This window comes from Cataglyphis hispanica, chromosome 5 (genome assembly GCF_021464435.1).
Source record: "Cataglyphis hispanica isolate Lineage 1 chromosome 5, ULB_Chis1_1.0, whole genome shotgun sequence".
NCBI lineage: Eukaryota > Metazoa > Arthropoda > Insecta > Hymenoptera > Formicidae > Cataglyphis > Cataglyphis hispanica.
This window is the reverse complement of record NC_065958.1, coordinates 2,933,093-2,952,255: the sequence shown is the minus strand read 5'-3', so window position 1 is coordinate 2,952,255 and position 19,163 is coordinate 2,933,093. Positions and strand designations below refer to the sequence as shown.

General features: G+C 34.7%; 3 protein-coding genes across 7 annotated transcripts in view; 2 read left to right on the top strand and 1 right to left on the bottom strand.

Annotated features, from left to right (window-relative positions):
- The window catches only part of LOC126849692 (melatonin receptor type 1B-like), a 138,742-nt gene extending 136,595 nt beyond the window's left edge, over positions 1-2,147 (bottom strand). The window contains exons 1-2 of one of the 5 annotated variants that reach the window (XM_050591804.1): positions 2,050-2,137; positions 871-1,464 (exon numbers count right to left, since the gene is read on the bottom strand). The gene's annotated coding sequence lies outside the window, so the exon portion shown is untranslated. Of the gene's footprint in view, positions 1-870 lie in introns of all 5 variants that reach the window. The other 4 variants (XM_050591805.1, XM_050591803.1, XM_050591806.1 and 1 more) reach the window with 4 other exon arrangements.
- The window catches only part of LOC126849675 (WW domain-containing adapter protein with coiled-coil homolog), a 49,967-nt gene that overhangs the window by 8,896 nt on the left and 21,908 nt on the right, over positions 1-19,163 (top strand). The window lies entirely within an intron of this gene.
- Positions 6,564-18,700, top strand: LOC126849655 (protein PF3D7_1417600). The gene is given in 10 exon segments (XM_050591688.1): positions 6,564-7,403; positions 8,946-9,117; positions 10,427-10,544; positions 10,832-10,976; positions 11,057-11,144; positions 11,515-11,799; positions 11,801-11,885; positions 12,673-17,321; positions 17,651-17,795; positions 17,997-18,700. Coding segments are annotated over 8 exon segments (4,998 nt in total). The 5' UTR covers positions 6,564-7,339; the 3' UTR covers positions 16,714-17,321; positions 17,651-17,795; positions 17,997-18,700.

Sequence of the window (19,163 nt, the reverse complement as noted above, 5' to 3'; positions counted from 1 at the left end):
GCATTTATATTACAAAGGTACATCAAGGACAGATGTTACATCAGTCCATATTCACATCGCATATTTAATATTAACATTATCTGATTTTCATCCCACGATGTTACATTGAATGGAATCTTCACATAATGCATAAGACTTAAAATTAAACGCGACAACATTTGGGAATGAACGCGAATGAGATTATTAACTAAATTAAATAAATTCATTAAATAAATATCATTAAATAAACTCATTAAATAAATTCAAAAAGAAGAGATTTAAATGTCAAAATTAATAATATCTAAATTAATAATGTCTAAAAAAGATAAGACGGAGTTTAACTGCTCCGTCTATGTCTAAAAAACTCGTGTGAAATATAATTCTGAGATGTTTTATGTAAAGACAAGATTAATTAATCAAGCTTATTAAAAGTTTTCGATATATATATATATATATATATATATATATATATAATATATCGTTTAGATCTTTTTTAATTTACGCCAACTAATTAGTTACGCGAATCATTATCGATATGGTACAAATCGACGTCGGACAATAACACCACCAACGTGCATACATCGATCATCTCAAATATATAACAAATATACACCAACCATTGCGTGCAAGCAAATGTGACAAATACGTAAGAACGATTATATGCAGACATCGACACGATTTCTTGCGAGCGAGCGTGCCGAGATTCGACAACGTATCGAGACAACGTATCGGCCTGTGACGTTTATCCCTCGCGGGTTTCCTGTCATCCGCCGACGCGTTGATCGCCGTCGTGCAACCGCAAGGCGCGCTCGCAGCGACACGTAGTACGTGACTCTGCGCGTTATACGTTATCACGCAATCCAAAAGGAATCAAATGATCATTCGATTTACCGTTGTCGTTCGGAACAACCCTCGCGGTTGTGCATAGCATCACGTTCGAGCATCGCTATCTTCTTCTCTGTCGTTCCCCTCCTAGCCACCCTCTATCAATCCCGTTCGCTGCTTCTCTCTCTCTCTCTCTCTCTCTCTCACACACACACTCACACACTCTCTCTCTCTTTCTTTCTCTTTCCCGCGCTCTCGCTCTAACGCCCTCCCTGTCCGTGTAACAAGCGCCCTGACTCCTCTCTCCCCTCTTTTCCTCTCTAGACACGAGAATGCACGCCCGGGGCAAAGTTTGAGGACCCGTCACGTGAGTATATTTTCTTACACGAATGTCCACCTTGGAGATCCTGCAGGCACGATGTTACGGCGTCTACACATCCTTCGTCCTCTTCTGCGCGTCGCCTTTTTCAGTCTTCCCTTCTCTCTCTCTCTCTCTCTTTCTCGCTCCCTCTAATTTACTTCATTTCTCTATCCTTTGCGCTCTCATCCGCCGTTTCACTTGCTTCTGCTGTGCAGTAGTCGTATCGTAGAGATATCGGAGCGGACGAGAAAACTCGCGGGATGTGAAAATCAAGATCTGTCTCGAAGAGCGCCGTATATCTATATAACGTCGCACGTGAGTCAACGATAACGAGAAAAATACAGCGATGGTACAGTGGCCGAATACGGTACAACAAGCAGTGAAATATCGTTGTGCAAGAAACGAACTTGATAGTAAGAACGAAAGAGAGAGAGAGAGAGAGAGAAAGCGATGGCGGCAGCAAGGGTTGCAGCAGAGGGCGAGAGCGTGCACATACAGAGAAAGAGAGAGAGGATGAATAAGAGGAGAAAGAGAGGAATTGCAGGAGACACAGATAGACGAAGTAGGAGGAGAGGGACGAGGGGTAGTAACTGCACTCTGTCTGTCTCTCTCTTCCCGCGTCGACTGCGACTCGCGCACAGAATCGCTCCAAGTAGTCGCGTGCTTCTCAGATAGCGCCAGCACCACTGTGATATGATCGAGAACAATGAGATGATGACAATGACAACGACGATGACGATGACCGCAGACGGCGACGAGGACGACGAAGACAGACGGTACTCGATCGAAAAGAACCACAACGACGACGACGACGACGATGACGACGACGATGAGGAAGACGAGGATCAGGGAAACCGTGAAACCGTCGCCAAATCCACACTGACGGGAACGACGATGACGATGATGATGACGAGGGCGACGACAACGATGATGACAACGTTTAACGACGACAGTGCTGTTCTAGGCGTCGCGGCGCTCACACACCGGCTCACTGAGCTCGAGGTGGGCGACACCGGCGGAACGGAGGATCACGGCTACGACCGACGAGGACCGAGAGAACGAGCCGAGCTTTTCCATGAAAAGCGCAGGCGCGACGATAGACGGCATCAAAGATACCTCTGTCTCTTTCTCTCTCTCTCTCTCTCTCTCTCATATATATATATATATATATATATATATATATATCTTTCTCTTTCTGCTTTTGTATATGCAAATGCAGTATATCTTTTCTTTTAACACTAATTCACGAACCCGGATTTTATATATTTGAAATCAAAGTATACTTTTTTTGAGAAGGAGAGGATATTATTGGAATAAATATCGTTCCGCATTCCCCCCCCCCGTTTCTCTTCCTCCACATGTTTCCAACGGAATCGACCTTTCCTTTGCGCGCCATTCGTAGAATATGCATCGCGTTACCTACGAACTTTGAAAGGTTGATGAGATTTGGCGTGGGAGTCGATGGCCGCTGTTGTTGACCGTCGTTGTCGTCGTCGATGTCGCCGTGATTGTCGACGTCGTTGATGTTTGATGACACACGAGGTGCTCGAGGCAGCGCTACGGACGTGCTTGTCGAGCGGAGCGCGTGTGGTACTATACTTCACGACACGGTTCGCCAGTAACGAGTTGGAAGAGGGAGAGAGAGAGAGAGAGAGAGAGAGAGAAAGGGCGGAGGTTGAGAAGGAAGAGGGAAACTTTGGGGTCCTTTGACCACTGTCGTAGGCATGGTCTCTTCCCGCCAGCGAGATACTTCCGGCCTTTTCCACGAGGTTTCCGGCGGCCCTTCTCCTCGACTGGCCCAAGCACTGGTTTCGTACCATGTGCGCGGGCAGGAAACTGACAGAAGCGCTGTTATGTTACTGGAACATAATCGACGAGGAAATTACGTCTACTGTGCATGTCACACATGTGACACCTGTACACTCTCGTGGCTAATTTACAGTTCATCCTGAAACGAGTAAATTGCTTTCAGTAATTATCTTTAAAAAGATCGCCGGCTACTTTATTTTGTGTGAGTAGATTATATTATAAAGAGAATTAATTTTTTTTAATGAATTGGACAAGCTCGGTTAAATTATATATAAATTATTCTAATTACGCTATTGTGTAAAGGGTGTAGATATAATCATTAAAAGATGCATAAAAAGGGATAAGCGAGATGAGATTGTTTAATGTTGTATATTTATATTGAGATATAATTGTTACATTGAATTTTTATTAGATTAAAACACATGATGATATTTCGCGCTAAACATATATTGTAAATGACAAAAATTAAAGTGTTCCCGCGTTTCTTGCAATTATAAAACAACATCGAGCAGCATTTTTCATGCTTCGTGTTTTGAAATTTTAAAAAGTATTTTCATGCTATGGTTGTTCAAAATGTACGGATTTAAATGTAAGCTTTTCACGTAAGATATAAAATATGTTCATACATATATTTGCATGTCTTTTCAACAAATTAAAGTTGCTAATGATTCCTAATTATCATGCGAAGTAAGAAGCCTATCGACATAACGCGGTTACATTTCGCAATTATATTGTTCCGTCGACCGACTTTGAATTGCTCCGCAATCGAGATGAAAAGCTCGGCGTTTCGCTTAATATGAACGACAACCTAAAGCAGATAGTCCGAGACGCTTATGGCTCTCGAGTGATATTTTCAACGTGCACGCCTCGAACGAGAAACGTTAGTTCCCCGTACCATTGCTCGCCAAGTAAACAAGCTCTTTATACAAGTACTACGTACGAGATGCGGCACTGCAATTATCCTGTCTATCTTGCAGCGAGATAGTAGAGGCAGGCAAAAATGGAAAGCGGCCACTCGTATATAAAAGTTCCAATATCGAGACGTTTGAATATAAAAATGCACGGCATTCAATGCGAATGCGAAGATTCCTCGTTCGTATTATATCAACATATTCGTGTATTCGTGTATCTCTCTTCCTTGCTTCTCTCTCTCTCTCTCTCTCTCTCTCTCTCTCTTTTAATTTTTCAATATTCCACATTCCGCGCATAAGTATTCATTTCATGATCTTTGACATTTATATATATATATATATATATATATATATATATATATATATATATATATATACTCGAGAAATTTGCTTGATAATTATAAAATATGAAAAACATATTTAAAATCCAAATATGAGATAAAAATAAGATATTTTTTACGTTCAAAAAATAATATTAAGAAATTAATCAAGAGATGTATATACGAAATACGTATTTGAGCTTGGAAATGAGACTCGCCCATTGTCTTTATCGAGGGATAATCCTGCATGTGCGTGCTATATTCAGCACCAAATATATTTCCATGACCCCTATTCCAGGTTTACGTTGAATGCGATAATAAATCAGCAAGAGTCAAAATATATACGCATCGTAAAGTGTTTATAATAGTACTTCACTTTCCAATCTTTTCCAAAAAAAAAAATGTGAAAAATTCTTTGAAAAGTACATTTTTGAAAGATAATATTTTATAAAATAATAAAAGAAAGTTATTTTAATATTATACGCAAATTAATTACATCTCTCTAGAACTTTTGCCAGCAGAATATAAATAAAAAATTCAGATCTTTTAAAAATATTTATTAAAAGATAAATTCAAAATAAAAATAAATTTGAATGAAAGGAAGGGGGAAATATTTTAAAAGAGATATTGCCAATTATATCTATTTAAGACAGCTTAAATTTCAATCAGAACATATATAAGAGTCATTGCATAAGGTTTATCTAGAACCTTTGTTTATATTCGACATTGCATAAGAATATCTCATACATGCGAATTATATACGTATTTTTACGTCGTACAATGTGGCAATTTATAATCAATTTAAAATATCTATCCGTACTATATTGGATATTTTTTAAATTATATCAATTATGATCAATTTTTATAAATCAAAAGTTCAATGTTAAAATTGCGATTAGAGAAGTACTAATATGTTCGAAATACTCGAATAAACATAGATCCATCAAAATATCGTATAAAAAATCTTGTTTTGTGTTTAACAATTTATTCAGCCCAAGATTAAAATATCGAGTGACGTCAAGGAAAAGCCGCGCGCAAATTCAAGTCGCTGTCGCGATTCACGCAATTCCTTTTTCCCTCGCAAAGTCGACACACAGCTTTAATATTCGCTCGAACGAATCGACGGGAATGATGACAATAACAGCGGCAACAAGCGGGCCATCAGTGGCTCACGAATTGTAAATATTCGACGCGCATACGTCCTACTCGGGACATTCATGAAGTCGCGGACAACGGGTAGGCGGGAAAAGTGGCGTGCACTTACCTTGCGCGTTCCGATTATGCCAAGATACGCTGGTGGATCGATGCGAGTCGTCGAGACCCGCAAAATGTAACGTGTATATTCTACGTGTGCGTTGCTCTCAAATGCGATATATATATATATATATATATATATATATATATATATACACACGCTGTATTATCCACCAAGTACAGATGTTCTACGTCTAGAATGCTCGCAACACGCCGAAATTGCCTTTCAACATGAAGTTTACGCTTAATCCCTCACTCTTCATTTCTACCAACGCGAATTAAATTTAATCGTTGATTAATTCGCAGAATGACCAACAGCAAGACAAAAAGTTCTACTATATACGATAATTATAATGGAATTTTTTCTGTTGGTCATCTTGCAAATTAATTGACTCGGCATTAGTTGAAGCGGTAAAAAAACTTTTTTTCTCATGTTCAGGCTATTTTACATATATATTAAGTTTGATATATAATGATAAGTTTGATTATATAAAACTTTTGTGGACTGCAATATGAATGTTCACAAATCGATTCAACTTTCATTTATTACATAATTTTAATGACACGAGTATAATAACGCGACGTGATTTTTTTTTTACATTATGAGATTAGTCCACCGTTCGATTTAAATCGCGACACGAAAATAAACGAGATTTCCTTTTCGTTCGATGTCACCCTATTGGAATATACAATGTCATCTCTGTATCTTTTTTTCTTTGTATCTTGAATATTTTTCTCATATCGTGGATTATTATCGCGCAATCGACAGGTATGTAACGGCGGCGATGGTGGTGGAAAAGTCCACTTACCTTGCGCGCTCCGATTATGCGAGAGCGCGCGATTTCAAAACATGGTCTGTTGACTCCACTCGAATCGATAGCCGCCCCGATGCTCGCCTGAATCCTCACGAGTCTTGCGGCTCTGTTAATATTCCCAAAGTGCGTATCGATACCTATTCAGAGCGGAGGCTACCCCAGGTACTCGTTGGAGAATTGCGTGCAGGTATTGGGTTTGAGTACCATCGCTCTAGCTAGATGCTAGTGTCTAGCGCGCGCCCGCGCGTGTGTCCCGCAATTACTTAATTGCTCGTATCTGATTGGGCCCGCTGCGGAGAAGGGATAACGGTGTCCTCGGTTCGTGATTTGCGCGCTGCGCGTGCATCGCGCTTCCATTGGCCGGGTTACCTGGGCGGCCGACGAATCAGCCATTCATTTCTGAAACTCCGCGCCAACGGCGCTAGTAAAACCCTTCCGAGAGGAAGAGAGACAGACTAACGGAACAAGGGATGAAATGTACGCGCGCGCGCCAGAAAGAAAGAGAGAGAGAGAGAGAGAATGAGTATCGAAGTTTCGATGTTTCGAATGCGCTCGACATCGATAGCCGCTGCCGCGCCAACATCGTGCACGTCCTCGCGACAGTACGGTGGCCGATGTCCTCGCGTGTCGCAGGAATCGCAGCGAGCGAGACGAGCGAAGGGAGAACGAAGGGGAAACGCGGAGAGAAAGTGACGCTAGAACCGTAACAAGATAAAAAAAAAATAAATAAAATAAAAGCATAGAAATAAAAAAAAGGAAGAGAAGCGAAGCGCCAGTCGGTGATGACCGATAGTGGTAGTGGTAGTAGTGGCGGCGGTGGTGGTGGTGGTGGGGGGTGATAGCGGCGACGAGTGGGGCGCGGAGTACGCTCTCTCGCGGTAGTTGCGCCAAGCGTCAGTGTCAATATGGCCGTTGACGTGAGCGCAGTATGCGTAAAGACGTGGACGCGATAGTAGTCTCGATTCGATCCCCCTAACATGAGGTATACTACGACCAGGAGGGACGCTTTTACGTAATATATACCACCCCCGGACGTACAAACGGACGTACCCGGCGACGTACAAAATGAACTGCGCCGCGCCGAAGGTGGCGGCAGCCGCGAACGGTGAGCAGATCGGCGTGGTACAAGGTACGTGGTGCATCATTCCCTTGAGCCGCCAACGTGTACCCCCTTTTCTCGACCGATGGCGATTCCGGCGAAACGGATTCACTGGTGCGAATTCGTCGTGTGTTGACGAGCGCGTCCCACGCGAAACTCCGCATTCTAGCCAGCCCGTCGCGATCGATTCGCCGTTTATCGTGTCGCAGTCATTCAACCATCGGTTCATCACCTCGATCTCGACGAACTCTGTTCGCGTCTTCCCGATTCCAAGAGCAACGCGTTAGCCGCGTGGCCTTTTCCCCTCCTCCTCTCTTTCTCTCCTCTCCCTCTCCCTCTCCCTCTTCTGGCCGCTCACGAGTTTGTGATTAAATTCCTTGGTTCATGTGTGTACAAAGTACAAGTCGATGAACGGTGCGAGGTGCGAGTGCTGACGACAACGTGACTCGAAATACAAGTGTGAAATATCAAGGTTCTTCGCGTGGTGCATCGAAAGAACGAGCCGGCACATTTTTGTTCTTCGCTACGAACACAAGCGTGCTCGTGCTTGGAACCGGATCCACGTTTCGTTCGTGAATAATGAACGCGAATGCCCATTGTTATTTTCTTGACTTTTTCATCTCGGTATAACAATTACGACAGAGACGTCGCAAACGTACGAACGCATGGGAGAGTATTCCACGAATTCGCTCGACGTCGTTTCAAGACAATCGATACGTCCTCGGGATTTACTATTGACGTGTCCGCGTTCCTTGGCGACGATATTACTTTATCGGCCTTTGACACTCGCCGGTGACTCGCGTTAAAAACGTCGGAATGCCAAGGGATTAACGTAATATCGATTGAAAAATTTCAAAAGCAACGTACGAGTTTAACGAGCGTTTTAGGAGTCCGGTTTCCGTTGACTCCGAACGTTTAGGGTCCGTTTGCCTGTCTCGCCCTCCCTCGAAACTACATCGTAAAACGGCTCGGAAAATGTGGCATTCAGCTGTGTGAACGTTACAGAAATATACAACCGACTTTTGGACAATTTATAGTCTGCATGGGTCTCTGCACCTGCTGCGGCAGATGTTAAGAATGGTCAGGGTGTAAGAAAATGAATAGTTTTAAAACATGCTTAAATTTTACTTTCCTTTCATTTCGCTCAAGAATCTAACATTTGCATCGGCCAGAGTGTTTTCCCTCTTTTCAATAGGGCAAAAATAATTTAGTACGCATTATTAGTAAATATTTTTAACCAAAACGACGATAATTTTCTCGAAATCCTGTTAAAATCGTTAGATGAGTTTTTTTTTAATTATCGAAAGTATTTTTAATTATCAAATTTTTTTTTTTTTTTAATAAAATTGTTTTAAAGATTGCCGTAATCAAGGTGAAAAAGTGGCATAAAATTCACAATATAGTCGCAATCGAGATATTTTATCAACTGATATTTAATGTTTTTACATATACACACATATACGTGTATATCGCGTAGTTTTCTCTAGCAAAAATTTGTTACAATTGTCCGTTTTTGTGCTTTACGTAGTTGGAGATATGCTAAAAAATACGCACGTCTTGATTGATGTTTAGATATCAAAAACGCAATGTTTAACAATGGAGGATCTAAAATAAACAGTGACGACGCCAAATCAACAGTTATAGAATTATTCCCATGGGTCTCAGAATTTAAGAAAATGTGTAAATGTATATACGCAGACAAAAGTATGGCTTCTTTGGCAGAGCTTATGCAGTATTATATCAGGTAATCTACACTCGGTATTTCCTGTAATACTATATGCAACTCACCAGTATTACTGCTTTGAGCACTGGTGTCAGGATACTATTGCACGACATGTGTGTTACACTACATATTCAATTATTGACATCCTTGTCTAAAAATAAGTAATCGATGTGTTTATGAGAACTTTATATAAAATCTGAATTCATATCACGCAACTTTCGAAAATTTTTAAATCTATTCATCCTTGTGTTTGTTTCGTGAATGTTACTTAAAATATTAACAAATATTAAATTTCATATATTTCTGTCAATCATATTTTTCAATAAATAAAATTTGGAAAAAGGAGAAAATTATATGTTAATAAATATATTAATTATAACAGCTATATAATTACAATAATTAAAATAATTATGATTTAAATTTATTTAGATTAATATGTTGAAAATGATAATTTTGCAAGCAATATGAGTTATTTATTATGTATGCAAAAACTGAAATCTTAATGATTTTAAACGTTTAATTTTAAGATATAATACGTTTATTTACATCTGTATTTTAAGATGTGAAATGACATATTATATAAATGGCATATATTATTATAAAAATGACATATTATTATATAATAATAATTGAAATATAAGGACGTAAAAGACATTTTTAATCCATAAGTTTTGATGTTCTATTTTTATTGTTATTTTCTTTTGATTAACTTTTTTGAAAAGTCTTAGTGTGCATTACACACATCATTTTTCCTCTATACTGTATCATTATTAAACTGATCTCGAGGGTCATTCTGCTATTACATTGACTCTCTCAACTAATCTTAATCAGATTGTAACAGTCTGAAGGTCAAAAAGATATTGTCATATATGTTTTATATATATATATATATATATATATATATATATATATATATATATATAACATAATGTTACAAAGAAAGTATTTATATAATCCTATTTATTTATTAACCTAAATGTAATTTACAAGTATATAAGGATTTGTAATAGATTATCAACATTATATCTTATATCCCATTAACATATTCCTTTTTACAACAATTATACTTTAATAAATTAGTGATATTATATTTTATCCATTAATATATTCAACTTTATAAAAACGTAATTAATTTTTTTTTTAATTTTGATATATTTGACATTTACTAATAATTTTTTTTACTCTTCAGAAAATTGTATACATCGTAATTTACATTTATTTTATGAATCATCATACTCTTCTTTATACAACCAATTAATATGTATGTGTATTATTATAAGCATTTTATTGCTTATAATCTAAATATATAATTTTCATTCTTTTATTACAGAAATGTAAGTATTAGTGTGAATGAATGTTATACAAAGCCTTTAAAAGCAGCCAAGCTGAAGGATTCTATTAGTGAAACTTTATTTTTATTCTTATATATCTATCGCGAGCTTTCTGAGGTAAGTTTAACAGACCGTTTTATTATACCACATTCATATAATTTTTATTTCGTTGACTGATGCAGCGATTTTATTCAATAAATATTCAAACAAAATTAATCTTTTTTATTTCAAAATGGCAAAAAAATCTATTTACTTAAATAATATATTCGATTTATTGGCATATATAGATATGAAATTGAAAATTTTAATTTGATTATATTATTTAGATAATTTTTATTTTTATTGTACACAGTTTTTTCTAATAATATTATTTATTTAAACAAACAAAACTAATCTCTTTTCAGGACCGTAATAGATCTATTTACTTAAATAACATGTCCGATTTATTGGCATTGTACATAGATATGGAATTAAAAGCTTCAAGAAAAAGTAAAGAAGATCATAGTAGAATTTGTACAAGACTTATTTCTTGTCTTTATATATATCTAGGTATGTATTTTTACTTATTTATGTATAGAATTCATTGCTTTAATTACTGATAATAATAAAATTTCTTTACTTTTATCCAGAACATTCTACCGAGCATTTGTTAGATACTTTGATAAAAATACAGTTTATGTGCCGGGGTTATCACCGTATTTTAGATCCGATAATGAAGTAAGTATATAATGTAAGATGTAAATACAATCTAAATTTAAGGATATCTTAACCTATATCATTTTTTACTTTATTATTTGAAAATAGATTACATATATATATATATATATATATATATATATATATATATATATATATATTGCATCAAAATTATACAATTCAAAATATATTTTATATTATATAATTATTTCTATTTTTTACAATTTATACAATTATTTATTAGTTTTTTGTCATTTTAAAATTTACATTAAATGCAAAATGTATCTAGAAAATTATTTTTGCATTTTAAAAGATATATATATATATATATATATATATATATATTAAAATTTCTTATACGGTTATATGTTTTTTTTTTATGTGATTTCAGAAAAATAACTAATAAAATTCCAGCGCATCCCGAATCAAATATTATGTACATTCGTTACCTTCTTATTTATTATCTTTGGAGAAAGGTAAATAGCGATATGGCCGTGAAAAGTCAAATTACTACAACCGCAATTGCCTCTTTGGGAGCACCACCAGCTGCTTTCCCACCGTGCGTGTTAGAAGATGTATTACCAAAAGTGCCAAAGTGTCAACCAAATCCAGCAAGATACCTAATGCAGCAGAAATTTGACATAAGGAAATGTTGCGAATTATTTATACAATTCTGTAGAGACCAGAGAAGGTATATGGCAGAAAAAAAGTGAAAATACAACTATTACTCCAAACTTATCCAAGAAAACTGCGTCACAACAGGTATATATATTTTACTATCATTTTCATATTTTTATAAATATTGTTTGTCAATACTTAATTAATTGTAAAAGTATTTCTAAATATCGAAACTTTACTTATATGAGTAGAAAGAGAAAGAGATAGAAATTATTTTTATACACTTCATCAGAAAATTTCTATTTTGTTAAATCCATTAATCATAATTATGGATTTTCACATAATAAATGTAATCAGTAATAATATAACAAATATCTTGTAAAATCTTTATACTTTGTTCAGCGAAAGAATAACTTCGAATCGGACGAAAACTTGTCCGTTTCAGGCAGGTCTCCGCCTACGGAATGCCTAAAAGGCGCCTATCTTCACACCGCCATATTGCTTTCTTTTTTTCTTTTTTTTTCTAGCAGTAAAATATTCACAAAGTTCCCCCAAAATTTAAAATATATCTCTACAATGTGAATGATTTCTAATAAAAATATGTTATTATTATTAATTGTCTTGTAAATAATAAACATTCAATTGTATAATTTAAATATGTTACAACAGTTTTGATTTTTTTATCTCACATTGAAATTATAATTAAGCCCGAGTGTCGTATTTACATATACAGTACCAAGTAGTGTGCCACACTCTCCCCACTTTGTTTGCCTATGGGCAAATTATGGTTATTTTCTCGCTGGACAGAATATACATAAAAAATTTTTATATTATATATTTTAATATACTTTCATTAATATGAGATTTATATTAAGATAATAGATTAAGATTATTTTGATAGGAGAATAATGAAGCTTGTATGTATTCTTAGCTGGAAGTTACATCACGCGAAAATGAAAATTTGGATTGTATAAAAAATAAGTCCAATCTTACTTCCTCGAATAAGATTACACAAAATGACTCTGTTTTATTAGATAATTTAAAAATTTCAAATTTAACAGAACAAACAAATATTAAACCTTTAGGCACGATTTCTACAAATATTTCTGTAGCACGGAATATTCTTAAGCAAATAAAACCAAAAGTGCTTCCACAAAAGAAGGCTAAAAAATCTAATAAAATTGTAATAATTGATCTTACGACTGATATTGCTTTCGAACAATGTATAAAGAAGAGGAAATCAAGAAAAGTTGCATGGCTTGAAGAAGCTAAGAGAAAACTCGATACAAAAGCGATAAGAGCGTCACAGAAGATTAAGAAACAGCAGATGATAGAGAATGTAACCTCCTTGAAGAAAATGGCTCTCGATCAGCAATTAGAAGATTTTCTTCAATCCATATCTGCCACAGAAAATACATGTTTAAAAAATAATTCGAATGCATCTACAATATGGGACATAAAGTTAAATAATGATAAAATGAAATCAATACAATATTTTGAAACAGAATATAAAAGTACATCAGTTAATGGTAACACAATATCTACAACACAATTAACGGATATGAACAGCAGTGACAAAAGTAAAATTGTTGGGATATCCCAAACAGTCTCTTCTTCTGTAATCGTTGATAGTCCACAGTCTAATAAATCTAAAATTTTTACAAAATCGTTATTGGATGTTTCAAATAACACTAATAACATTAGTAAATGCAATGATGTTAATACTACTTTGGAGACAAAGAATGATGAAAAGATGAACAATAGATATAATGCACAGACTGTGATTAAACGACTGCTAGAAAAAGATACTCCGCCTGAAAGTGAAACATGTAAAAAAGTTGAAAGTTTAAGGAAAATCTGTGATTTAGGAACAGAGCACTCTAAAACTGTAAATATTCTTCCCGCGATATATACCCAAAATTCCAAAGATGAAGATGTTGATTCTAATAATGCTAATTATCTTAGTACAACTAAAGATAAATCGTTGTATGTAATTTCGTCTTCAGTACATATGCATTATACAAATAATGAAAAAGATGAAACGATTGACAAAACAATAGATGATTTCATTGATAATGAAAAATCTATGCAAGAACATATTCATAAATTAATAAGTAACGAAACACAGTGTCTGAAATCAATTACAGTCGAAGATGAATTAAATAAAGAAAAATATGCAGTTTCCACAATAGCAGTTGAAACTTTTACTAAGCCAACTATAAATAATCCAGAGGCACCAATAAGTGATGCAATAGAATCTGAACGGTTACAACATTTATGCATTACTGAAAATATAGAGCAACCAAAGGAGTCTGAATCTCAGGATGAATATGTATCAGCAAGACACAATATTGCAAATAATACTATAAGTCTTAGTATAAAGGATGAAGACCATTCTAATGTACAAACAGATTTAGAAGTTGGTACTTGCATCGAAATAAGCGATAACATAAGAAATAGTAAAGCCTCTAATCATAAAATCAGAGAAACTATTTTTGAAAATTGCACAGCTGATAAGAAAAATATTTCTAATATCTTCAATACGTCACTGTGTTCAAAAAAAGAAGAGGTTAATGATGAAAAGAATATCGATCTAAAAACAGATGATAAAGAAAATGAAGAACTCAAACCAAAAAGGAATTATGATAAAGAACATAATGTAGAAGAATTAAAAAACTCTTCTGTATTGCATACTAAAGTTGATGAGAAAGATCATAATTTTGACCAAACACATGATCATAAACTGAAGAAGCTTAAAATATCTCACACGAGAAGTATTCGAGATTCATCAGAAGATAAATGTATCATTCAAGATGCAGAATTACAGGATAATATAGATGGGCTTTCATTATTAGCCAATGTTATCGCAAGTCAACAAGTATCTCATCTAAAAACTGAGCGTGAATTGCAATGTGAACAAATCAAAGTTAAAGATTATGCATTGTTAAGAAATTCTTATAATCAAACTACTGACGATGAAGTCAGTACCAACGACTTATCGAATACAGTTTCTCAAATTTTGGAAAATCCAACTGCTGACGTAATCAATAAAATAGTTAGAATTTATCCAGAGGACGCATTGGACAAAGTAGCGCTTCATGTTGAAGTGACATCGACAACTGATATAAATCCCGTCGATCCTCGCATAAACAATTCGAGCAATAGCGTTCCGCATATCGTTGAAACCACTATAAATTACGAAACGGACACGTTGTCTAATAATTTAAACATGGCAGAAAATAATGTGCAGTCGATAAAGGAAAATACGAACGTTATATTAAATGGGGAAACAGTTGTGCTCTTACAAAAATCTCCCAATAGCAATTTGTACATCATCAATAAAGCAGTGGAAAATGCACGCGATCACAATAGCGACGATGAGAATTGTCCAGTAAAAGAGAAAAATTGGATGATCCCACCGGAGGATTGTGCATCATTTGAAGTCGTTAATATGTCAGAGCACATTTCTTTTAATTTGGATCTGCCGCAATATGGCAAAGAATTATCATGCCAAGAAAATAAATTTTCTGTCGGCAGGAACAAGAGTATAAAAATCGAACCCGAGGAAAAAAGTTTAATGAGTATCACAGAGATGAAATCTTATGGTAAGAAAGGTTCATTGTCGGCCGACGTGACATTACCTGCGACATCGCAAATTTATCAGGACACGAATGTTGCGAATGTGAGCATCAGCAGCAAGTCGATCGATAAACGAAAATCCAAATCCATCCTTACTTATAGACAAAATATTAAACAAGAGTTTAGCAATCATATTACACCGAATTGCGGAATACAAGGATGCAACGGAATACATACGCATCCGCATGAAGTGATTGATTCGCAGCATTCGTTACATATTCCAGTCACTCATCCCACAACGATATCCTCGATTTATGGGAATTGTGCTGCCGGTACAGATCTCTGTATGCCATATCACAAGCATTGCACTTCCGTGTCGTGTAGTCTACAAATTAATTCCACTACTTCGCTCCATTCCCATACGAAATCTGCCAATTCATGCGGTAGATCGCACTGCTCATGCCTAAATTGTACGTACGATATAGTCACGCATTGCAGACAGTGTATACACCCTGCCACAGATTCCCATGTGTCTTGTATTGAAAGTAATTCTTATTTTTTGCCCGCGCATTCGTCAGTACAAACATCCGCCGTCCAAGAGCACGATAGGACAAAAAGCGAAGCGGTAATAAGTAAACTGTATGACGATCAAATATTGCGTAAAATAGAGCAAAGAGTATCGCTACAAAATAATACGTTGGAGAAACTGGACGTGCAAAGAGAACCGGATAAGTTATTCAAGAAAGATATGGAGAACAAATTGCCGCTGAAGAAGAGATTGAAGGCTCATGCCATGATGTCCATGGTGTATGAAAAGGTACCCATCAAGGCGGAAAAATTGGATAACTATCCTGGAATTCCCATGATATCCATAGCAGCCTTGGAAGCATTAGATAGTGCACAGAAACATCCCACACAAATTATTAAATCATCATATGAATTATCCCCTACTGAAGAAGAGAATAATCCACATGGTAGTTATCATTTCAATTCGAATATAGTGCGGAGGGATTACTGCAAGGATATCCACATTTCTAATGCACATCACAATCTTGCGAAAGAAAGTACAAGAAATCACGAGCGCCAGTTTCGACCGAACGGTGATCAGACTAACACAGTGTGTCTAAAACGTTGTCAAGACAGAACATTTAAAACTCCTGCGCAGCGTAGAGATATAACAGCAACGGATCCGACATCTCTGAAACGTATAACCACAGAGACAATGGAACAGGATAACACGTGTAAGAAGGCGAAAAAAATGCAGTCATCTATTAGACAAACGAGAAGCTCAAAAAGAAACGTTCCTAAGGTAAATTATTGTTACACCGATGTTGATCCAGAATGGAATCCGTCCGGTGAGTCAAAACGAAGGCGTAAGAAGACTAGTCGATGATCAATACTATTTCATTATGAGAAGTCACTGCTGTAAAAAAAAAGAGAAGAAAAACGATCTATATAGATCGGAATATGGATAAATGTGTTCTTCAAGCTGTGTGGCACTGTAAATTTGTAAATATATGTACAAAGAAAAGTGAAAAAAATCTCGTCCTAGGAAGAATTTTAGAGATAGACCGTTCAGCGTGTTCAAGATTAGTATCAGCAAAGAGATAGATTAGCTGCATAGAAGATTCTGCATAAAATATTTTTGATGTTTAGTTAGATATCGCTAGAAGCAAGTTGTAGAGAATTTTATTCCATTAAACGTCATCTCTACCTTGCAATATTGTACATTATATAAGGCTTTGTAAGATAATATTTGTATGTTAATATTTAAATTTTAATATTTTGCCGCGTGGTTGCACAGCTACGTCTGTCATTAACTATAATTTTTTTAATCAAAAAATTCTTTTTTTAAATTCCTATAAAATAAGATTAAAGTTTCTATATAGTTTTTCGTAATATGTATATATATATGTATATATATATATATATATATAATCAATGCCAAACACACAGAAACTTATGAAAACAAAGTAATATTGAAGTAATATCATTTTTGAGGTAAGGTATTAAATTTAGATAGACAACAAATCTTTGCATCAAATTAATAATAATTTTATATAGTAATTCAATGAATTATTTGTTTATACATAGAGCATTTTATTAAAAAAATTATATCAATTAAATCATACATATCAAAAATAGTATATATAAATATATATTTGTGTATAATTTATTAATTATATAATAATTATTATTAATGTATTTCACTTTACAATCATTATAGAAAAATACTAAAATTATTATTATTATTATTAACTATATTATACTATATTTTTTATTACATGAATGATATTAATGATTTATAATAACTGTTTAAATTTTTTCAGGTTCCTGAAGAAAATAAATATAGATTCAGGAATGTAATACGACCAGATTGATAATTGAAAAAATTATGAGTGTATAAAATTTAAAATCCAACTTCTCTAAAAACACATACAGGATACACCATGTGCCAGGAACATATTTACATAGGTAATTCTGTAGTATGTATATATGCATACTTGTATCATAAATCGGGTAACAAGATTTAGATATTAGATTTTATAGTTGGATGTTATTTAATTATTGCGATGATAGTTTTCCAATTTATATTATTTCACTTATTAAAGGTACATATAAACAGATTTTTATATATTTTCTTAGCATATATATATATATTATTTTATATTTCAGATTAATTACCCGCTTAGACTCTTGAGTAACTTCGAGCAAGTGTTTAATGCAAGCACATAATGTCAATAAATTCGCCGAATGGTGCAAAATTATTTGTATTGCCGTACAATTATAAAAACTGAAAATGTTTAACTTTTTTTCGACTTTGTAATCTGCCCTCTTATATATATAGAGAGAGATGCAGTCCTATATATTATATATATCGGAAAAAAGCTATTGTTTAATATAAATTTATACATACAGGTACCTATCAAAGGAAGTAGAGTAGTTAGTCAGTCGCGATTCATAAAACAACAAAAAACTTCAGGTCTCTTAGAAAAAAGAAAAGATAGTATGCTACATATAATTGTGAAAGTATTCCATATATTTTTCTTGTACGAGTGTCCATCTTTCGTTCGTAAAATACGAGCCATGTGTGCGGTATTCTAAAAAAAAAATTTAATGATCTAATCGAGCTTGATAAATAAAATGAAATTGAGGCATGCAAGAAAAATGCACAATTTAGATATTGTATAGTTACCAAGATAGAAAAGCTTTACAACTAGCAAGCATTGTGTAGCTTGTTCCTATATTCAATATTTCAGTTTATATATCTGGAATCTTGCTTTAAGAACTGATTAATATTAATAATATATATACATATATATATATATATATATATATATATATGTGTATATGTATGTGTGTGTGTGTGTGTGTGTGTGTGTGTGCGTGCGTAGTGTGTGTGTGTGTGTGTGTGTGTGGGGAGAGAGAGGGAGAGAGAGAGCATTTAATTAAATTATATTAAACTTTCTCTTGAACTCTTGTATTATTAGATTAATTTCTGAAAACGATATATTTTAAATGCTGTATATTGTAAAACAGTAAACAGTTCTAAGCTTAAAACTGCTCATGTTCATTGAACTGTATATTAATATTCTATGTTAATGATTTCAGAATATCTATTAATGTATTAAACTCTGCTCTCTTTTATAATATGTATTTGATTTGAGCAAATTAAGTCATATTGCAAGAGTCCCTGTGTTAAACCTGAACCAGTCAGCATCACTATATTATTCTAATACGAATGTTCTAACTACATTTTTAATTGTTTTGGGATATAGATTTGGTTCAAGTAAATGCATAACTTCAGTGCCATATCCCTATACCTGATCTCATATCTGTGAT